Source organism: Somniosus microcephalus, chromosome 18 (genome assembly GCF_052327205.1).
Source record: "Somniosus microcephalus isolate GS21.2 chromosome 18, FLI_Smic_1.0, whole genome shotgun sequence".
NCBI lineage: Eukaryota > Metazoa > Chordata > Chondrichthyes > Squaliformes > Somniosidae > Somniosus > Somniosus microcephalus.
The window spans coordinates 24,671,295-24,694,841 of record NC_141004.1 but is presented as its reverse complement, the minus strand read 5'-3'; the positions used below and the strand labels follow the sequence as shown (position 1 = coordinate 24,694,841).

The window sequence follows — 23,547 nt, the reverse complement described above, 5'->3', positions numbered from 1 at the left end:
CTATTCGCCCATGGCGGGGGCATCACAGCCATAGAAGGACGAGGGCAGCAGGCGCAAGGGAACACCACCACCTCCAAGTTCCCCTCCAAGTCACACACCATCCTGACTTGGAAAAATATCGTCGTTCCCTCATCGTCGCTGGCTCAAAATCCTGGAACTCCCTCCCTAACAGCACTGTGGGAGTACCTTCACCACACGGACTGCAGCGGTTCAAGAAGGTGGCTCACCACTGGCTTCTCAAGGGTAATTAGGGATGGGCAATAAATGCTGGCCTTGCCAGAGACGCCCACATCCCCTGAATGAATAAAAAAAAATCTGACATGCATTTTGCAGCAGCAATTTTCGCTTGATAGTACGGAAGGCTGAGAACACTCTGCCCGACTGCCAGAGGAGCTGAGAGCTAATGTAGCACCATGACTCTTGCCCTGGTTGAGATGCTAACTCAGCACAGACAGGGGACCAAAACCTGTACCTTTCCAGCCTTCATGACGTACCAGCAGACCAGGTGGCCTATTTGCTCATTAAGACATTGGAGAAATGTAGTTTGTTTCCCCACAGTTACACACTGAAAACTATTTCATCCTAACTGACCTATTTAGTAGACTGCACTTTGTCTAATCATTTCTAGGACAACATATACCCCTATTACTGACATGAATTTACTTCAGGACTGAACTGTTAAATATGTGCAACCATAAAAGTTTTGCTAATGTAAAAGGGGTGGAAGTTATGTTACAGTGGTATAAAGCTCTGGTTAGACCCCATTTAGAGAACTGCGTTCAGTTCTGGGCACCGCACCTCAGGAAGAATATATTGGCCTTGGAGTGGGTGCAGGATGATACCTGGGCTAAAAGGGTTAAATTATGAGGACAGGTTGCGTAGACTGGGCTTGTATTCCCTTGAGCAGGGAAGATTAAGTGGTGATCTAATTGAGGTGTTTCAGATGATTATAGAAGTTGATAGGGCAGATAAAGAGAAACTATTTCCTCTGGTGGGGGAGTTCAGAATGGGGGGGGGGGGCACAACCTTAAAATTGGAGCTAGATAGTTCAGAGGTGATGTCATAAAACACTTCTTCATACAAAGGCTAGTGGAAATCTGAAATTCTCTCCCCCAAAAAACTGTTGAGGCTGGGGGTCAATTGAAAATGTTAAAACTGAGATTAATAGATTTTTGTTAGGCAAGGGTTATGGAACCAAGGTGGATGGATGGAGTTAAGACACAGATCAGCCATGATCTAATTGAATAGCGGAACAGGCTCGAGGAGCTGAATGACCGACTCCTGTTCCTAGGTTCCGAAAATGCTAAATATTATTGGCCAAAATATCTATCTTACATAAGGGCATACATGCTGTTTCCACCGGAGAATCTATTTTTGGCCCCTGTGTTGACCTGTACCCCAGAGGATTAGCATCTTCGGGGGAGTAGAGAAAGAGAAAACACTTAGAGAAAAGTAACAAACTGTGTTATTTTGGTTTATTTGGAAAATATAAAATATATCTAGTCTATATTCAGCAGTAGAAATGTTTTGAATTTAACCTATATAAATTCCATACATTCGCCAGCTTGTTGCTATTTTGAAAGTGCTGAAAAACTGTGTTGCCTGCAAAACAACTATCTCTTTAATACCTCTATTGTTACACCTATTAAAAATCAAACATGTTGAAACAGAGCTCCTCTGATGGCATGGTGAGTTTATTCAGTGGCTAGCTGACTTATTTGAGTCATGTTTGATCCACTCTCTAGCTTGTGCAACAGTGGGGGGTGCTAAAATTGATCTCCGCACGCTTGGGTCGATTGGGCTTATACTCGCTGGAGTTTAGAAGAATGAGAGGGGATCTCATCGAAACTTATAAAATTCTGACAGGTCTGGACAAACTAGATGCAGGTAGAATGTTCCCGATGGTCGGAGAGTCCAGAACCAAGGGTCACAGTCTAAGGATAAGGAGTAAGCCATTTAGGACAGAGATGAGGAAGAGTTTCTTCACCCAGAGAGTGGTGAACCTGTGGAATTCTCTACCACAGAAGGCGGTTGAGGCCAAGTCTTTAAATATATTCAAGAAGGAGTTAGATATATTTCTTAGAGCTAAAGGTATCAAGGGATATGGGGAGAAGGCAGGTACGGGGTACTGAGTTTGGATGATCAGCCATGATCTCATCGAATGGCGGAGCAGGCTCGAGGGGCCGAATGGCCTACTCCTGCTCCTATCTTCTATGTTTCTATGTTTCTATGCTTGCACTGGGGGAGAGGAAAATTGTCCCCGAGTTCCCACTCCTCCTCGCCATCCTGTGATCCCTGCTGGAAGTTCGCCTGCAGTCAAATAGCCTGTGGACAATCACTGTCAATTCTCATGCATGAATAATAGCCACTTGGTCTAACTACTAGAGAGCAATGATGCCTCTGTAACCATAGACAGAGGAGGAGTGGAAAACATTCTCTGAATTACATCAGATTAGTAATCATTGCGAAATCATTTTCACTACCTTCACTGAGAAGTGTTGGGGGATGTGGGGAAAACACGTTACAGCTGACGTAACAGGAAATACAGCTGCATACTTTTTCCTGTAGCTGGTAAACTTAACCTGTGTAAAGCTGCAAAAGAAAATTGAAGCCAATGCCAAGAATAAATGGGGTCTTGAAACTATTTTACCTTGCAAAACAAACGTTCTTGAAAGTGTAGTGCTTGGTATTCTGAAGTGCTTTAATAAAGCAAGGCTACAATGTGTTGTGCAACTCCACAATCTCTCATTGTTCAACTACAGAATGATGCTGACTTTTTTTGCTTCCTTTGTTTAACATTTGCTGCAGGCAGGATATCCGTCAGACTCGCCCATCTGCTTTACCTTAATGCTGTGCATTCGGATGTGGTCTGAATTTGCACCAGAATCAGAGCTACTGTACCTCGCAAATGTTTTGTCTCAAGAACTTATGAAAATAATGACCTTCAAATGTTTTTTTAAGTTTAATGGCAAAGGATAAGGTTTCAAATAAGAAAGCGCCATTTAAGTTTGATTATTTTAAAATCTTCTCCATTCAGTAACAATCTGTTATGCAAGCCAACATTAAGTTTAAAAACTGCTCCTGAGTCAACATAACAACAACTTGTGTTTATATAGCACCTTCAACATAGAAAAACGTCCCAAGGTGCTTCACAGGAGCCTTATCAGAAAAAAAATGGCTGCTGAGCCAAAGAAGGAGCTATTAGGAGGAGTGACTAAAAGCTTAGTCAAAGAGATAGATTTTAAGGAGGATCTTAAAGGAGGAGAAGGAGGTGGCGAGGCAGAGAGGTTTAGGGAGAGAATTCCGGAGCGTAGGACCTAGATTGCTGAAGGCACGGCCGTCAATGGTGGGGCAAAGGGACTGGGAAATTCACAAGAGGCCAGAGTCGGAGAAACGCAAAGTTCTAAGAGGATTGTAGGGCTGGAGGAGGTTACAGAGATCAGGAGGAGCGAGCCCAGGAGGTGATTTTAACATGAGGGCGGGTATTTTAAATTTGAGGCATTGGGAGACTAGGAGCCAATGTTGATCAGCGAGCACAGGGATGAAACGTGAGCAGGACATGGTGCAGGAAAGGATACTCTTCAACGGGCTCTCTCTCTATCAATGCCTCCCTCCCCTCCCTGCCTGAGACTGAGGAGGTGGTGTGGAGGAAGAGGGGTCTGAAGCTGAGATTGGCACCTTAAGTGGGGAGATGGGGCTTGGAGTGGCAACATTTTGGAGAACAGGGCACACATCTGCTTAGAAGCAAAAAGTGTTCCTCCCAGGGTGAAAATTGAATCCTTGGAGAAGGCTATCAAATAATCAGGTTCCCAGGCCCTACAGTTTATGGTGGGAGGGAGGTATTAAACAGGAAACTAGATTAGGGCAGTGCTACTAAGGTGATTGAGAGTAGAATACAGCACAGGGGCATGTGACAAGATGATGGCCAGCAGATACTACATCCTGGATGTTATCAGTTGTCACAAGGTGTTATAATTTATTCTATTCCTGTTACATTGGGAAAAGTGAAGTCATTGTCTACAGCCCTCACAACAAATGTCATTCCCTCACTACCCACTCCAACCCCTCTCTGGCCACTGTCTTAGGCTGAAACAGACTGTTCGCAACCTCAGCATCCTGTTTGACTGTGAGCTGAGTTTCCATCCTTTCCATCACAAAGACTCTGTACTTCCATCTCCATAACATTGCCCATCTTTTCCCCTACCTCAGCCCATCTGCTGCTGAAGACGATTTAAGACGCTCCTTAAAACCTACCTCTTCGACCAAGCTTTTGGTTATTTGCCCTAATACCTCCTTATGTGGCTCTGTGCCACATTTTGTTTGATATTGCTCCTGTGAAGCACCTTGGGATGTTTTACTACTTTAAAGGCGCTATATAAATACAAGTTGTTGTTAAAATCCTCACACATGCCTTTGTCACCCATAGGCTCAATTACTCCAATGCTCTCCCTGCGGGCCTCCCCCTCCATAAACTTCAGCTCATCCAAAATCCTGCTGCTTGTATCCTATACTGCACTATCATGCTTGCCCAACATCTTCATCCTTGCAAAGCTACATTGGCTCCTGGTCCATGACCCCGAGCTTCCGGTCGCCTGTCACTTTAATTCTCCGCTCCACTCCCACTCTGGCCTCTCCGTCCTCGGCCTCTTGCACTGTTCCAACGAAGCTCAACGTAAGCTCGAGGAACAGCACCTCATCTTTCGATTAGGCACTTTACAGCCTTCTGGACTCAACATCGAGTTCAACAATTTCAGACCATAACCTCTGCCCCTATGTTTTCTTTTCTCTCTCACATGGCAGCTGTTGATCACTCTGCCATTGTCATTTACACCTCATCTAGACTCATCTTTTGTTTCTTAACTTGTCCCATTACCATCTCCTTTTGCCTTGCACCATCAGCCTTTTTGTCTTGTAATCTCTCCTGCCTTCCATCCTATCACAGACCTTTCCCTTTGTTCTGTCTTCCCCTCCCCCCTTTCCCTGCCCCAAACTTGCATAAATATCTGTTACTTCTCCAACTTTTTCCAATTCTGACGAAGGGTCATCGACCTGAAACGTTAACTCTGTTTCTCTCTCCACGATGCTGCCTGACCTGCTGAGCATTTCCAGCATTCTCTGTTGCTGTTTCAGATTTCCAGCATCCGCAGTATTTTGCTATTGTATTAAAATTGCTGTCCTTGTCTTTAAACGTCTTCATGGCTTCACCCCTACTTGCCTTTGTAACCTCCTCCCACCCCAACAACACCACCACCACCACCGCCCCCCACCCATGCCCCACACCCCCAACTCTCCTCTGACTCTGGCATCTTGTGCACCTTCCCTCCCTGACAGTTGACAATGGTGCCTTCAAAGTTTGTGCCTTATGCTTTGGAATTCACTCCCCAGACCTCTCTACCTTGCCACTTCCCTCTCTTCCTTTAAGAACCAACTTAAAACCCACTTCTTTGAGCAACCTTTTGGTAAACCCTCCTAATCTCCCCTTTGGTTCGGTGTTCATTTTTCCTTAGGCTGCTGTGAAGTGCCTTGGGAGTGTTTTCCATGTTAAAGCTACTATATAGATGGAAGATGTTGTTACTAGTTAGTCCCCCAGCCATTTCTCAGATGCTACTTTTTAATCTATTATGACTCTGCCACTTCCCCTGTTATTTCCCAGTTGCTTTAATTAATTCTATCACTATCTATGCGCTCTGTTGCTCATATTATTTGCCAGTTGCTATAATCTGCCAAATTAGTATTTACACTCTCTGTTGCAACAACTTGTATTTATATAGAGGCCTTTAAAGTAGGAAAACGTCACATGATGCTTCACAGAATCGAAATCAGACAAAGAATATGACACTGAGACAAAAAAAGAGATATTAGGAACAGTGCTTAAAAGCTTTTTTTTTACTCATTCATATGACATGGGCACCACTGGCAAGGCCAGCATTTATTGCCCATCCCTAGTTGCCCTTGAGAAGGTGGTGGTGAGCTGCCTTCCTGAACCACTGCAGTCCGTGTGGTGAAAGTACTCCCACAGCACTGTTAGGGAGGGAGTTCCAGGATTTTGAGCCAGTGACGATGAAGGAATGGCAAAATATTTCCAGGTCAGGATGTTGGTGTTCCCATGCGCCTGCTGCCCTTGTCCTTCTAGGTGGTAGAGGTCGCGGGTTTGAGAGGTGCTGCCGAAGAAACCTTGGCGAGTTGCTGCAGTACATCCTGTAGATGGTACACACTGCAGACACGATGCGCCGGTGGTGGAGGGAGTGAATGTTTAAGGTGGTGGATAGGGTGCCAATCAAGGGGGCTGCTTTGACCTGGATGGTGTTGAGCTTCTTGAGTGTTGTTGGAGCTGCACTCACCCAAGCAAGTGAAGAATATTCCATCATACTCCTGACTTGTGACTTTTAGATGGTGGAAAGGCTTTGGGGAGTCAAGAGGTGAGACACTCATTGCAGAATACCCAGCCTCTGACCTGCTCTTGTAGCCACAGTATTTCTGTGGCTGGTCCAGTTAGGTTTCTGGTCAATGGTGACCCCCAGGAAGTTGATGGTGGGGGATTTGATGCTGGTAATGCCATTGAATGTCAAAGGGAGATGGTTAGATTTTCTGTTATTGGAGATGGTCATTGCCTGGCACTTGTGTGGTGCGAATGTTACTGGCCACTTATCAGGGTGTAATCAGCATACATATGGAACCTGACATCTTATCTTTGGATGATTTTGCCAAGGGGCAGCTGAGGAATAGGAGTGGGCTAACAATATATCCTTGAGGGACTTCAGAGGAATGGTGTGGAAGCAGGAAGAGAAGCAATTGCTGGAGATTCTCTGGCTATAATTGGATAGGTAAGAGTGGGACCAAGCGAGGGCTGTCCCATTCAGCTGGACAATGGAGGAGGGCTGTTGGAGGAAGATGGTGTTGTCAACCGTGTCAACGGCTGCAGAGAGGTTGAGAAGTACCAAGAGGGAGAGTTTTTGCAGGGATGGATGCAGAAGTGGGGTTGGAAGGAAGAAGAGGGCTGTAAATGGTGATGGACACAAGGAAGTGATCAGAGATGGCCTTGTTTGTGATTGAGATCATGGAAATAGAGAGGCCATGTGAGATGGGCAAGGTCAAGGAGGTGGCCATAAATATGGTTAGGAGAGTTTATATGGCGGGAAACGTTAAGTGAGGACAGGAGGGCAGTGAATTGGGATGGTGGTAGAAATCACCGAGGATGAGGAGTCGCCCAGTGCAGTGGCTGAGGGAGGAACCGATTAAGGACTTGAGCACAAAAATCTAGGCTGACACTCGTGCAGTACAGAGGCAGCGATGCACTGTCGGAGGTGCCGTCCTTCAGATGAGACGTTAAACCGAGGCCCCGTCTGCCCTCCCAGCTGGACGTAAAAGATCCCGTGGCACTATTTTGAAGAGCAGCAGGGGACTTATCAACATCACAAAAGCAGAATATCTGGTCATTATCAGGTTGCTGTTTGTGGGAGCTTGCTGTGCACAAATTGGCTGCCACTTTTCCTACATTACAACAGTGACCACACTTCAGAAGTACTTCATTGGCTGTAAAGCGCTTTGGGATGATCTGTGGTTGTGAAAGGCGCTGTATAAATGCAAGTCTTTCTTTTTGTGAGAAGCTCCCCCACTTATTTCTCAGTTGCTATAATGTATTATTGCTCTCTATTACCCCCAATATTTCCCAGTTGCTACAATCTATTAATACTCTCTGTGCTACCCCCAGTTACTATCTAATCTAGTATTGCTCTCTGTTGCTCCTCCTGTTATTTCCCAGTTGCTATAATCGGACCATTCGCACCCACGTCATCGCGAACGTCAATTCTTCCATTTTAGACCATCTCGATCCCATTGGTCGGAACGTTGCGAGTCGTCACAATTACCCCGCCGTCCAATGGCAACGTGTGTCCCGCCCTCTGCCCTTGCGGGATTGGTGGATCCGGTGTGGGGTTTTTTGGGGCGGGGTGTGGATGAGCGGCTTCCCAACTCGGATTGGACGGCTGTGCCATCAATCAAAAGGATGCGTGGCCTCCGATTAGGCGATGTCACGTCTCATTGTGAGGGCGGCTTTAAATAGGAGCGGCAGCGGCGGATCAGGGCCAGACTCGGAGCGAGTCATCCGAGGAGAAGAAGAAGGAGCTGGCAAAAAAAAAAAAAGAAAAGCTCCGGAGGCTAATACAATCCAGACTCGCACTTAAAGAAAAAATTAAATTTGCAATTATATTGAATCTCGATTAAATTTCCATCCGCTTTAATAAAACTGCCTGTCGGGGCTCTGGTTCATCAACAGCTCCCTCTTTCTCTTTGTCTCCGTCGGATTGCTTTATGACCATGGAGATCGCGGCTGCCGTGGGCTTTGTCAGCAGGCTGCTGCGGAACACGGGCTTGGTGAGCCCGGGACAGCTGCAAATCTTCAGTCACTCGCTGCAAGACGCGCTGGCAGGTGAGTAATCGGGGGCCGGAGGAGCGGAGACAGCTCGGAGGCTACACGGGAGCTGAGTGCAGCTACCTGGTCAAAGCACTGGCCTTGGCACTTGCTGCTTTATTATTGTGATCAAAACGAGAGAAGGAAAAACAAAATGAAATCGAAGTTTTAAAAACGTAAAGGAATTTGATGTAAGTTTTAAAAAAATGAAGAATTGATGCAAGTTTTTTTTTAATTGTAAGTTTTAAAGGCTGCTTCTCAAAGCAAACGTTTAAGCGGAGTGTCTAAATATTTACACTCGGTGCTTCTTTCACGATTTTCTCAATCTTGATATTTTTTAAGTACTTTCTGCCAAGTCTTCCAGTTTGTGATCTGCAAAAACTGAACAAAAGCTTCGACGTTAAACGAGTTAAGAAATTAAGTTGTGTGTGACGCAGAACAAAAAGCACTTCTTCCTAATGTTGGAGTGCCCAACAAAAGTCATCAAACTCGCTACTTTCCTACTCTAAATATGAACAACTTTTTTTTAAAGAAGGCATGGTGCCTATTAAATATTTACTTTCACAAAACAAACTGCCCATTGATTAAAAAAATTACTGCCTGCTTCAGGAAGTTCAAAAAAAAAAATTTCCATCTTGGATTTGATAAATTGAAATACTTTAAAACTAACTGACTGAGAACAATAACTTTTTTTTATCTTTACTTTACTGCTTTTATAAACTTAGTACTAAACTTTTGATGGGTGTAAAGATAATTTTATACTTGATCTAGGTTTAATGGTGGATCAAAGCTGTTGTAGTTTATATAGGAATATTTTGACTAATGGGTAAAATGTAATTTGCTGTAACCTTATTAATCTTGGGCGTCCATCTTCCCTTTCAGAGCACTACAGACATCATTGGTTCCCAGACAAACCATGCAAAGGATCGGGTTACCGGTGTATCCGAATAAATCATAAAATGGACCCCTTGATTGGAAAAGCTGCCAACAGAATCGGGCTCAGCAGCCAGCAGCTCTACAGACTCCTTCCCAGCGAGCTGACTCTGTGGGTCGACCCATACGAGGTCTCTTACCGCATCGGCGAAGACGGCTCCATATGTGTCCTGTACGAAGCACCGCCAGCAAATAACCTGGGAATGCTAACCTGTAAAAATGAGCTAATGGGCAGGACCAGTCCTCCCAAAAACTACTGGATGACAGTTTCGAGCTGAGAGGCACTTTGCTTGCAACTGAGCAATATATACCTTAAGTGGAGTTTTTTTTCTTTTTAAACACACAAGTTCTGTGGCTTTTAAAAATCACTTAGCCCTGATAAAATCAACCTGCATAAGCAGAACTGATTTTGTCAGGTACGATTGAGCAGTTATCTGGATGGGGGATTTCCAAAGGAGCATCAAGTGGGATCCAATCCAATTGTGAAACTATTGCCTTTAGAATAGTTTCACGAGTGGGTTGTTCAGAGAAAGTAGTCATAACTACTTTCGCTGAGTAAACTGTGTATTCTAATTTTTGAGGATGGGATTTTATTGGCTCTTCACACAAATGGCACCTAAGTAAAACTTTTTTATATTCTGAAAATACAACGTTGAGCGTTGGAAACAAAATAATAAAGCACTGAAAACGAAGAACACTTTAAAAGATTTCTGAATAAAAGGATTACGACCATGGTATATTTTGATCAAGACAAAAAAAAGTAAGCTGTTTTGAACATTCTTAAAGATTTTTTTAAAATTACAACATTGCTGTTTATAAGTCTGACTGACATGTTCCGCTTTTAGGGAATAGCACAATCAGACTTCTAAAAAGATTTGCCCTAGGTTTCTTTGACTTGTGTAACTCAGTATTGATCAAAGAAAGGTGAAATACATTTTACATATCCCATGTTTAAGGGGACACTGCCTTTTGGACTAAGCTGTGAATTGATTCCTGTAGCTTCTTGTAAAACTGACAAGATTTTATGTAATACTGCAAAGCTGTTTTCAAATGACAGCTCGAGGAAAAATCACTTTTGGTAGTATATTGTGCAGATCTAGTTTAGTTGTCTGTACATAGTTTTTTTGACAGTCTGTAAGCTATGTGAATCTGAAACTGTTGTACATTTTTTCTTAAGTATTGTACAGCTGTATTGAAGAAATTGTACAGTTTTCTAAAGTTTTAATTAAAGCATACTTTTCAATGGAAAGCAATCTTATTTTTATTGAGGTTGAAGAGATCCAGTGCACTCAATGAGGAAGTCTTAAATTACTGAACATTGTAGGAGGTTGGGGAAATTCCAGTTTGGGTGTAATGCAGCCACGTCACTGCAGAAGTAATACAATGCAGTTAAATTTAGAATACACAACAAGATTATGTTTCTGTACTTTTTGGAAATTTGAGGTATCCTCTTTCGTACATTGGTGAGATGTTCCACAGACACTGGGAACAATCACTGTGGTGGACCTGAAATTCAGACCATTTACTATACATTCCCATTACACTCTACATCCTGTTTCTCTCTCTCTCTCTCTCCACAGATGCTGCCTGACCTGTTGAGTATTTCCAGCATTTTCTGTTTTCGTTTCAGATTTCCAGCATCTGCAGTATTTTACTTTTGTACTCTCTACATCCTCTGCTGCCTTTCACAGGTTGCAACTTGTTGACCTCTGCCTACTTTTAAGTTCTGCCTTCTCCCATTGCTTCTGTCTCTACTGACCTTGGGTTCTCTGTGCACCCAATGTGTTGGCTTCAAAATCCACAATCTTGGCAAGCTTGAGCCCTATATTCTGCCATGTGTCCCTTGCTCCTTTGAATGCATTTTTTTCTTTCCCTTTCTGTTTCTCCAGCCCTCCCAACTCTACCTTTTTGGTTAGTTAATTGTCTTGGAATGTTCTCAAAGCTGTCTTGCTACTTCATTAACAACCTCAAAATTTCCCTCTGTCATTAGTTGTTACTCTTCCTACCAGTGTCTTACTATTTTTACTTCTGAAGTGCATTAGGATGTATTGGTGTGTTAATGGTTGTATACGTGTACAAGATGTTCTGAACAGGCTGCTACTTGTGCTTAATATGCTGGAAATTTGAGGTGAAACCTGGAATGAATAATGAATCAAGTGTTGGTAACCCACATCACCAGTGTGGATTTAAAGAAAAAATGGATCAGCTAGTCTAATATGGAGGTGATGGCAAGCTAGGAGGGAAGGTAATTGAATCTGAACCAAAAATCAACTAGCTACAAAATAAATTAAGATTAAATTTAGTGATGGATAAAATTCAATATGGACATGTGACATACTGCACAGTTGAAGGAAAAAGTGGGAATCTTGTACAACCAAGAGTACTGTCGAAAGAAGTAGCTGAAGGTGGGAGACATTGCTGCTCAATATGCTTTTGTTACTTCAGAGCACCAATTGCCAAAGAATGGAATGCAGAACAGTGGCAAAATTGGTCCGAGTAGAAGGATGCCCATCAGTAAGCAAAATATTCTCATCTGTATTGTATAAAGGGCAGTCCACAACATTTAGTTACAACCGTGTGTTCAGTAAGTGCCGAGGAACTGCCGCATAACTGTCTACTGGAAGTAAACTAACTAATTTTCTCCCAATTTTTTCAACCACTAATCACAATTTGAACCTAAAGAAGCAAGAGTATTGGTTCACAGGCCCTTGGTTCGGACGGCAGGCATTTTTAATCAACTGAAACTTTTGTATTTATAATTGGCGGATGAGGAAATAGATTTGGACGGCCAGAAAATAGACTCAATTATGCAGACGGTAAATGAAACTACTGAATGATAAAGCCGCCTCTAATGGTGATGTGGAGTGAAAACTTGGCCCATTGAGACCGAATCTTGCATAGATTGTGCAATTTTAAATAATTTGCCATTACCACATGCAAAATATAATGGCGCTTTTGCCTAAACTGCTATAATTTGGATATCTCCAGTTGCATGCAGTGCTGGCCAAAACCCATCGTGATCATAAAGACCATCACAGTCTCAGTAACTTCTAGTCAAATAATTAACAGTTTTGCCATTCAAATATATAGGGAATATCTAAACAAACAATCCCATTATCATTGAATTGAGTGTACTGTATATGCAAATTAAAAAATCTATTTTGCTGTTTTATGACCAGCTAAGCATTTCAGTGTTTAACATCACTGTGCGATATTGTAATCCCGTCATGCAACACAATGGTGTAACCTCAACTACCACTGCAGTTACGAATGCATGTAGGTTTTGCTTCTTCTGTTTATTCCGAGAAGGGCACTCCATATCATGTGCATGCCATCTAGAAACAATACAGAGTTATTGTCACACAATGCTTATCATAAAATTGGACATTTCCAGATAAATCTCAGTACTCAAAAAGCTTTTTCATAATTTTTTGGAATTCACTTTTTTTTTAAGACGGCCTGATAACTGCACATCCTCTCCATCTATGTGCTGTCTCAATCACTGTCCAGACCAATGGTAAAGAATCTAGGATCTGGAAGCAGTAGAGTATTAGGACATTTGCTCTACCAGTGATGGAACTAGTGGGGTCTAAGGGACTATGTCTGGGGACTATGGCGCAGCCACTGAGGAAAAGAGACAAGTCAAAAATTCTGGCTGCCCTACCACTGTTAGTTTGCAACCCCCCTCCCCATGTTATTTTGATGTCAACACCCCAATTTGTAAATTTTGTTCCTTTTTAAGTCGCTTTTATTTTACCCGGTTGTTTCCCTCCAGTCTCGGGACAGTGACTTTCCTTCATCGCTTTCCCCCTTTTACTTTTTAAGTCGGGCGATGGTCGGGCTGGGCTCCGCTGTGGAAAGCTGTGATCTAATTGCATTATCAGGGGAGGCACAAGTTTGGATCAGTCCACTTACCTCACAGAAATCCACTCCCTTAATCCAACATCCTATTCGTACACCCACATTTTTGTGGGCCAGCGATGCCATTGAGCTCTTCAAGTGTGTGGGTGTTTATACTGCGGAGCGCAACTAATGTAGACATTTTGATGTAGACATCAAAAGCCATGCAGCTCCCATGGGCCGCCCTCCTACACATGAACAAATGCTTGGCAAATGTTTGTTTTTTTGGCTTTTGCAAGCACATGAACAATAACATGAATTACGTTAAAATGGAGCATTGTGCATGCCTTCTTCCTCTCAGCATAATAAAAGTTCTTCACGAAACTGATGCACCTCTAACAACAGCAGTGCAGTAAATTCTTAACAAGAGTAATCCTAAATTGCAAACAAGATATTTTCTAGGCAATTTAGAAGAAATCTTAGCATGGATGGGCTGCTGTGTGCCACTAGTTTAATGGGAGTAACTGGGAGTTTTTGATGATTATTTACTTACCAATCCAGACACTTGTCAAGATTCAGCAGCCATTTTACATAGATACGTAGACACATAGAAGATAGGAGCAGGAGTAGGCCATTTGGCCCCTCGAGCCTGTTCTGCCATTTAATGAGATCATGGCTGATCATCCAAATTCAGTACCCTGTCCCTGCCTTCTCCCCATATCCCTTGATCCCTTAAGCCTTAAGAAATATATCTAACTCCTTCTTGAATATAGTTAATGAATTGGCCTCAACTGCCTTCTGTGGTAGAGAATTCCACAGGTTCTCCACTCTCTGGGTGAAGAAATTCCTCCTCATCTCAGTCCTAAATGGCTTACCCCTTATCCTTAGACTGTGACCCCTGGTTCTGGACTCCCCCGCCATTGGGAACATCCTTCCTGCATCTAGTCTGTCTAGTCCTGTTAGAATTTTATAAGTTTCAATGAGATCGCCTCTCATTCTTCTAAACTCTAGCGAATATAAGCCCAATCGACCCAATCTCTCCTCATACATCATTCCTGCCATCCCAGGTATCAGTCTGGTAAATCTTTGCTGCACTCCCTCTATGGCAAGAACATCCTTCCTCAGATAAGGTGACCAAAACTGCACACAATACTCAAGGTGTGGTCTCACCAAGGCCCTGTACAACTGCAGCAAAACACCCTTGCTCCTGTACTCGAATCCTCTCGCTATGAAAGCCAACATACCATTTGCCTTCTTAACCGCCTGCTGCACCTGCATGCTTACCTTCAGCGACTGGTGCACAAGGACACCCAGGTCCTGTTGCACTTCCCCTTTTCCCAATCTATTGCCATTCAGATAATAATCTGTCTTCCTGTTTTTGCCACTGAAGTGGATAACCTCGCATTTATCCACATTATACTGTATTTGCCATGCATCTGCCCAATCACCCAACCTGTCCAAATCATACTGGACTAGACTAGAAGCTTGTAACCGAACATCATTATTGGGGGCTCAACCACTGTGGGGTGTGGGGCTGATCCATGCAGGTCAGGAAAGTCCAAGGGTTAAGCCCTGGTCTGTGCTGAGTTAGCTGGGAACAGCAGATTGGGCTCAACAATTGTTTTACGACAATTAGCCTTAGTGTCTCCAGGGTTGCTGGGGGGTGGCAGGTCTTCAGGGTTGCTGGGGGTGGGGAAAACTGGCTAGGGTGCCGTCTCCTGTTCTCTATCTAATTACCCTGGTTGGAGACTACGAGTAGATGTGGAGTGAGGACGTGATTGTACTTGGCTGCGATTCCCCCATGGTCAAATAATTTACTGATATTCACTAAGTTCACAAATGACCTCTTGGGTGTGGTATCAGAGGCTTGTCGTCCCTGTGGAACCATAGCCCAAGTATGAGTCACTGCCATTGGGATAGAATTATATTTAAAACAAAGTAGATGAAGTTGTCGAGTATTACCTTGGCTTCAATCACATACATTACCTCGCCCCCTTCTTCAGTCCTGACACCTTCTTGCCGTCCGGCGGAGGCGAGGGTGTCCCAATGGAAACATAAAAACATAGAAGATAGGAGCAGGAGTAGACCATTCGGCCCCTCGAGCCTGTTCTGCCATTCAATGAGATCATGGCTGATCATCCAAACTCAGTAGCCTGGCCCTGCTTTCTCCCCATATCCCTTGATCCCTTTAGCCTTAAGAAATATATCTAACTCCTTCTTGAATATATTTAATGAATTGGCCTCAACTGGGTGAAGAAATTCCTCCTCATCTCTGTCCTAAATGGCTTACCCCTTATCTTTAGTCTGTGACCCCTGGTTCTGGATTCCCCCACTTTCAGGAACATCCTTCCTGCATCTAGTCTGTCTAGTCCTGTTAGAATTTTATACATTTCAATGAGATCCCCTCTCATTCTTCTAAACTCCAGCGAGTATAAGCACAATCGACCCAATCGCTCCTCATACGTCAGTCCTGCCATCCCAGGTATCAGTCTGGTGAATCTTCGCTGCACTCCCTCCATGGCAAGAACATCCTTCCTCAGATAAGGTGACCAAAACTGCACACAATACTCAAAGTGTGGTCTCACCAAGGCCCAGTACAACTGCAGCAAGACATCCTTGCTCCTGTACTCGAATCCTCTCGCTACGAAGGCCAACATACCATTTGCCTTCTTAACCGCCTGCTGCACCTACATGCTTACCTTCAGCGACTGGTGCACAAGGACACCCAGGTCTCGTTGCACTTCCCCTTCTCCCAATCTACTGCCGTTCAGATAATAATCTGCCTTCCTGTTTTTGCCACCAAAGTGGATAACCTCGCATTTATCCACATTATACTGGATCTGCCATACATCTGCCCAATCACCCAACCTGTCCAAATCATACTGGAGTTTCTCGGCATCCTCCTCACAGCACACTGCCTACCCAGCTTTGTGTCATCTGCAAACTTGGAGATATTATATCTAGTTCCCTCATCTAGATCATTCATATATATTGTGAATAGCTGGGGTCCTAGCACCGATCCCTGCGGTACCCCACTAGTCACTGCCTGCCACTCGGAAAAAGAGACGTTTATTCCAACTCTTTGCTTCCTGTCTGCCAGCCAGTTCTCTATCCAAGTCAGTACCTTGCCCCCAATCCCATGTGCATTAACTTTACACGCTAATCTCTTATGCGGGACCTTATCGAAAGTCCAAATACACCACATCCACTGGTTCTCCCTTATCTATTCTACCAGTTACATCCTCAAAAAATTCCAGTAGATTAGTCAAGCACGATTTACCATTTGTAAATCCATGTTGACTTTGTCCGATCCTGTCACTGTTATCCAAGCGCTCTGCTATTACATCTTTTAGAATGGACTCTAGCATTTTCCCCACTACCAATATCAGGCTTACCGGTCTGTAATTCCCCATTTTCTCTCTACCACCTTTTTTGAATAGTGGGGTAACATTAGCTACCCTCCAATCCATGGGTACTGTTCCAGATTCCATCGAATGTTGGAAAATGATCAGCAATGCATCTACTATTTCTAGGACCACTTCCTTAAGTACCCTAGGATGTAGATTATCAGGCCCTGGGGATTTATCGGCCTTCAATCCCGTCAATTTCCCTAACACCATTTCCCTACAAATACTGATTTCCTTCAGTTCCTCCCTCTCATTAGACCCTATGTTCCCCGACATCTCTGGGAGGTTATTTGTGTCCTCCTTTGTGAAGACAGAACCAAAGTATGTATTTAATTGGTCTGCCAATTCTTTGTTCCCCATTATAAATTCCCCTGATTCTGACTGCAAGGGACCTACGCTTGACTTCACCAACCTTTTTCTCTTCACATATCTATAGAAGCTTTTACAGTCAGTTTTTATGTTTCCTGCAAGTTTACACTCATACTCTATTTTCCCCCTCGTAATTAATCCCTTTGTCCTCCTTTGCTGAATCCTAAACTGCTCCCAATCCTCAGGTTTGCTGCTTTTTCTGGCCAATTTATATGTCCTCTCCTTGAATCTTATGCTATCCCTAATTTCCCTTGTTAGCCACGGTTGAGTCACCTTTATTGTTTTATTTTTATGGCAAACAGGGATGAACAAATTCTGTACTTCATCCATGCGATCTTTAAATGTTTGCCATTGCATATCCACCGTCAACCCTTTAAGTAACATTCCCCAATCCATCCTACCCAACTCGCACCTCATACCATTGTAGTTTCCTTTATTTAAATTCAGGACCCTAGTATCTGAGTCAAATACTTCACTCTCCATCTTAATGAAGAATTCTATCATATTATGATCGCTCCGCTCCAAGGGGCCTCGCACAACAAGATTGCTAATTAATTCTTTCTCATTACATAATACCCAGTCTAAGATGGCCTGATCTCTAGTTGGTTCCTTGACATATTGGTCCAGGAAACCATCCTGTATACACTCTTGGAATTCCTCCTCCACAGTATTGTTACTAATTTGGTTAGCCCAATCTACATGTAGATAATGTCACCCATGATAACTGCTGTGCCCTTATTGCACGCGTCTCTAATTTCCCATTTAATGCCATCCCCAACCTCGGCATTGCTGTTTGGGGGTCTGTATACAACTCCCACTAATGTTTTCTGCCCCTTGGTATTTCTCAGCTCTACCCATACAGATTCCACATCATCAGAGCTAATATCCTTCCTTACTATTGTGTTAATCTCCTCTTTAACCAGCAATGCTACCCCACCTCCTTTTCCTTTTTGCCTGTCTTTCCTGAATATTGAATACCCCTGGATGTTGAGTTCCTAGCCTTGGCCACCCTGGAGCCATGTTTCTGTAATCCCAATCATATCATATCCATTTACATCTATTTGCGCATCCACCTTATTACGAATGCTCCTCGCATTAAGATACAAAGCCTTCAGGCTTGTTTTTTTAACACTCTTAGACCTTTTAGAACTATTATTTACTGTGGCCATGTTTGATTTAAACCCTTGACTTCTCTGCCTGCCACTTTTGCTTTTCTCCTTCCTGTCTTTTGATTCTATCCTTGTTTCCCATTCCTCTGTCTCCCTGCATAGGTTCCCAACCCCCTGCCATTTTAGTTTAAACCCTCCCCCAGAGCACTAGCAAACACTCCCCCTAGGACATCAGTTCCGGTCCTGCCCAGGTGCAAACTGTCCAGTTTGTACTGGTCCCACCTCCCCCAGAACCGGTTCCAATGTCCCAGGAATTTGAATCCCTCCCCCTTGCACCATTCCTCTAGCCACGTATTCATCTGAAAGATCCTTCTATTTCTACTCTGACTAGCACGTGGCACTGGGAGCAATCCTGAAATTACTACCTTTGAGGTCCTATTTTTTAATTTACCTCCTAACTCCCTATATTCAGCTTTTAGGACCTCATCCCGGTTTTTACCTATTTTGTTGGTGCCTATGTGCACCATGACAACTGTCTGCTCACCCTCCCCCTCCAGCATGCTCTGCAGCCACTCTGAGACATCCTTGACCATTACCGGTGCGGACACGATGGGCCGAAGGGCTTCTTTCTGTGCTGTATAACTCTATGACTCTATGACACCAGAGAGGCAACATACCATCCTGGAGTCTTGTTTATGGCCGCAGAAACGCCTATCTATTCCCCTTTCAATAGAATCCCCTATTACTATAGCTCTCCCACTCTTTTTCCTCCTGTCCTGTGCAGCAGAACCACCCATGGTGCCAGGAAGTTGACTGCTGCTGTCTTCCCCCAATAAGCCATCCCCCCCAACAATATCCAAAGCGGTATATCTGTTTGAGAGGGGGATGGCCACAGGGGACCCCTGCACTACCTGCCTGCGCCTACTACTCTGCCTGGTGGTCACCCATTCCCTTCCTGCCTGTGCAGCCTTTACCTGCGGTGTGACCAACTCCCTAAATGTGCTATCCACGACGTCCTCAGCATCGCGAATGCTCCAGTATGTATCCATTCGCAGCTCCAACGCCGCAATCCGGTCTGCCAGTAGCTGCAGCTGGATACACTTCCCGCACACATGGTCGTCAGAGACACAAGAAGTGTCCCTGATTTCCCACATAGTGCAGGAGGAGCATACCACGGCACCAAGCTGTCCTGCCATGACTTACCCTTCAATTAATTTAAATTAACTTAAATCAAATCAATACCACCAATTACACTACAATTAAATGATATACTCAAGGGCCCTTGGTTACTAGCACTAGAAACTATGACCACAAAAAAATTGGAGGGCTCTCTAGGCGGGTGTTCCCTGTACCCAAGGGGGAATCTGGGATGGAGAGTGTTTCACGGAGGTTAAATATGTTTTTAAACCACTCCACGGACTCCCAGGCCATCTGTAAACTCTGTGGCCTGGACGAGTCCGTGTTTCACATTTATACCGAATGTGAGAGGTTGCAGCCCCTGTTTCACTATTTGAAGGGGGCTGCTCCTCAACTTCTGGCCCCACTTCAGTCCCACGCTCCTGACCTTTGGTGCGGCGGGGGGCCAGCGGGCAAGTCGGAGGACCTCCTCGTGGGTCTGCTCCTGGGCCTGACCAAGGTGGCCATCCACAGGTCCAGGTTGGTCACGGCCCGTGGGGGGCGGGGGGTGGGTGGGGGTGGGAGGGGTGATAGGTTTGGTTGCCTGCTTCTCTTCCGCGGTCTTGTCCGCACCTGGGTGGAGAAGGAGCATGCGGTGTCTGCCTGTAGGCTTGAGGCCTTCTGCGACTGGTGGGCACCGCAGGGTCTGGAGTGTTTGGTGGACACGGCCAGTAATATTATTTAAGTTGTAAGTTTCCTTTTGTGTTATGATTTCATTTTGTATAAGTTGTGCCCCTTTAAAAGGGGGCACTTTTGTTTGATGACACTGGGGAAACCCAGTGTCTCCTTAGTGTTTATTAAGAAAAGGCATACATTACATTTCACTATATGCATTTCACTTGCAAACAGAATCCCAGCTATATCATTTGGAGACGGAATGCTCACTTCTCAGATTTGCTTATAAGCAGCTGAGGCACATTCGTGAAAACTCCCTGCTAAAAAAACCTCGTCCAAACAAGATGGTCTTTGTCTGCAAAGGTGAAAGAAGTTAGGTGAATGAACCAGGCGGTTTACATTTTTAACCATTGACACCATTTCCTATTAGCTTTTCAAAACTGAGCCATCTATGGAAATTTCCTCAGAGACTGGTAGCAAAACATTCCTCATTCAAGTCTGACATAAAACAGCAATCATATGAAAGCTCCTTCACATCTCTTTACCTTTTGAACTGCGTTTTTTCTCCCCAGCTGTGTGCTGATCGTGATCGCAATTCCGTACTTTGAACTCAGACCCGCGGGGATCTGGATTGAGGCTGGCCAAACTCATTTCGCTTAAGACCAGCTGTCAAGAGCCTTGCCGACTGCTCAGTGGGTCGTTGCATTTCTTGCTGGAGTAGTACGCTTTACATCAATTCAGAAACAGCAAGGTCTCAGCTTCCACCTCTGGTCTGGGCTGAGTTGGCTGATAGCAGCCAAGGTGGTGGTAGGAACACTGTAAATGGCCTCTGCATCCTAAGTTAGTGAGGGGGGGAAAATCACCCAAAGTTCCCACCTGCAGCCCCACAACCCTCCGAGGTCTCTGCGCTCCTCCAATTGTGGCCTCTTCCCCATCCTTGATTTTCTTCGCTCCACCATTGGTGGCCGTGCTTTCAGCCGTCTAGGCCCTAAGCTCTGGAATTCCTCCCGAAACCTCTCTCTCCTCCTTTAAGACGCTCCTTAACACCTACCTCTTTGACCAAACTTTTAGTCACCTGTCCTAATACCTTCTTAGGAAGCTCGGTGTCAAATTTTCTTGAATTATCGCTCCTGAGAAGCGTTTGGGGCGTTGTACTACGTTAAAGGCACTATATAAATACAAGTGGTTGTTGTTATCACTAGTTAGTGAGTCTTGTTGGAAAGCGTGTGGATGTTGGCTGAGGGCAGAACGAGCTAAAATAGCCTGCGTATACTGCCTGTCTAAGCTTACACAAGAACAATGGCCACCAGAGGTAAGACACTGAAGGGTGACCAGTCACTGATTGCAGGAGAGGAGGGGAGAAAATTGGCAGAAAGAATAGTGCAGCATGGATGTTGGAATTCATGCATTGAATGCGCAACCCACAATCAGTCAGTGTTTATGGATGTGGTATTTTGTGAGTTTGATGTGAAATCCCTCTCACATGAGCACCTGCAGTATATATGCTGGAGGCACTGAAGTTAAAAAAAATAAGCATGAGAGTAAAATCTCCAAACCAGTTTGACCGTATCCAGTCATTTACTTTAATCCTATGAGAACTGCATTCCTTTTATACTCTTTAATTATATGTGCTTATGTTTTAGGTTACTATATAAATAATAACTTTAAAAAATGTCTATTATTAACACTGAATCTTTTACAATGAAGTTGGAGAAATTCATTGCTTCATGTTAGTATTTTCTGAGTACATTTCATACAGATCAAGGAAGTGCCAGGCTTGATCCCCAGTGCGTGCCAAATCAGTTGCTCTCAACTAGGGCTTGGCAGTGCTACAACTGGCATCAATGGCCCTAGGCTTGGGAGGGGAGAAAAATAACCAGGTTCTCCCTCATGACATCTGCTAGAAAGTCATTGTTTGCAGACATCAGATGAGCATAGAGCCTTTCCCCCATAGTTGCTGACATTTGCTGCCTAGATTCTCGCGTAAAGAATGGTTACGGAAGAAAGACTTGCATTTATATAGCGCCTTTCATGACCACCGGATGTCCCAAAGCGCTTTACAGCCAATGAAGTACTTCTGAAATGTAGTCACTGTTGTAATGTAGGAAACGTGGCAGCCAATTTGCGCACAGCAAGCTCCCACAAACAGCAATATGATAATGACCTGATAATCTGAATGAGGGATAAATATTGGCCAGGACACCAGGGATAACCCCCCTGCTCTTCTTCGAAATAGTGCCATGGGATCTTTTACGTTCACCTGAGAGAGCGGACTTGGTTTAACGTCTCATCCGAAAGACGGCACCTCTGACAGTGCAGCACTCCCTCAGCACTGCACTGAGTGTCAGCCTAGATTTTTGTGCCCAAGTCTCTGGGGTGGGACTTGAACCCACAACCTTCTGACTCAGAGGCTGAGAGTGTTACCCACTGAGCCACAGCTGACACTGCCAGTATTGGGAATTACCCCCACACATTTTCTTTAGTGGCCTGTGGGGATAGAGCAAGAGTCTGGAGGTACTCATGCCCCCGTAAGCCAGCTCGGTGTCAAATTTTGTTTGGTGAAGCCCCTGTGAAACGCCTTGGAACGTTTTGCTATGTTAACGGCGCTATATAAATGCAAGTTGTTGCTATCACTTTTCAGGTGTGGGTGGGGAGAAACGTGGAAAAACAATGTGCTTAAAAAATGGGAGATTAAATCAAAATTTCTATAAAGTTGCAATCCTATTATTGCCACATTTTTGTGTGGTGCTGACAGCGCCAGTATTGGGAATTACCCAGCACATCTTCTTCAGTAACATCTTGACTGCTACAACAAGGCTTTGCTCCTTTAAATAAATGTATCCTGTTGGTGCATATTAAGAGGCTCTGTGTTAATAAGATTCTACAGTGCAGAAGTGTTTTATGCTCCAAATGAAAGAAGTTTGTTCTTATTCTTAGATTTTCCTGTAGTTAAGATCACTACAGTGAACGTGCCATGTGTGCAAGGACAGTCTTCATCCTTATGTCAACAGTCATGCATCAAAGCGTGATTGAGGATCTACAGCAATCCTTTTATAGCCATCCTGCTATCAGCCATTCAATTTGTTCTGATAGCACTTCAGGCCGTGTTATTGTGATGAGCTAACATAAAGCTGTTAACTAAACGCTTAACTCTAGTGAAGGTTATAATTGATTTGGTTAAGGTTTTGAGCTGGAGGATGAAAGTAACCCATGCAGAGGCAGCTGTATATTGTAATAGAAGAGCAGTAATCCACAGCATTACATGAGATTGTACACAAAGTTCAATTATCAACATGAAGCTTCGATGAGCAGCTTAACTTTACAGTACTAAGTTTCTTTGGAGCTCAATGCAAAGACTCTTAGCAGGAATTAAACTTTCTAGAAGATTTTACTGTCCGTAGTCTGCAACATGTTTCTGACTCGTTTCACCGAAATATACTACTCGAGTGTCTTCAGTGTAAGCTTCCTCACTGAACACTACTTTCCATTTGTTCCAATGGAGAACAGATGGTGATTGCTTCAAATCCAAGGCCTGGACAACAAGTGTCAACTGGATATTTGACTGGAGGGACAGACAGTTGAGTTCAATCCTGCCTTATCCTGATGCGCTTTCCAGTAGGACCCACTGGGAAGTGATGAAGAACAGCAACCCTGGATGATTTTTCCACTCTCGAGTCTCGGGGCATTG

General features: G+C 44.1%; 1 protein-coding gene and 1 long non-coding RNA gene across 2 annotated transcripts in view; one reads left to right on the top strand and one right to left on the bottom strand.

Annotated features, from left to right (window-relative positions):
• Nucleotides 1-8,076: 8,076 nt before the first annotated feature.
• LOC147105130 (protein BTG2-like) lies at nt 8,077-10,592 on the top strand. The gene is made up of 2 exons (XM_086011226.1): nt 8,077-8,428; nt 9,293-10,592. The coding sequence occupies exons 1-2, from the start codon at nt 8,311-8,313 to the stop codon at nt 9,619-9,621; spliced, it is 447 nt and encodes a 148-aa protein (XP_085867352.1). The 5' UTR covers nt 8,077-8,310; the 3' UTR covers nt 9,622-10,592.
• The window catches only part of LOC147105129 (uncharacterized), a 51,002-nt gene continuing 37,423 nt past the window's right edge, over nt 9,969-23,547 (bottom strand). The window contains exon 2 of the long non-coding RNA XR_015081683.1: nt 9,969-12,678. This is a non-coding gene — a long non-coding RNA (uncharacterized LOC147105129). The remainder of the gene's footprint in view (nt 12,679-23,547) is intronic.

What these genes read in the sequence shown, in the direction of transcription:
- LOC147105130 (XM_086011226.1), top strand. Translation starts at nt 8,311, where the DNA reads ATGACCATGGAGATCGCGGCTGCCGTGGGCTTTGTCAGCAGGCTGCTG. An exon ending in GCTGCAAGACGCGCTGGCAG is followed by an intron (nt 8,429 to 9,292) that starts GTGAGTAATCGG and finishes CTTCCCTTTCAG; the next exon opens with AGCACTACAGACATCATTGG.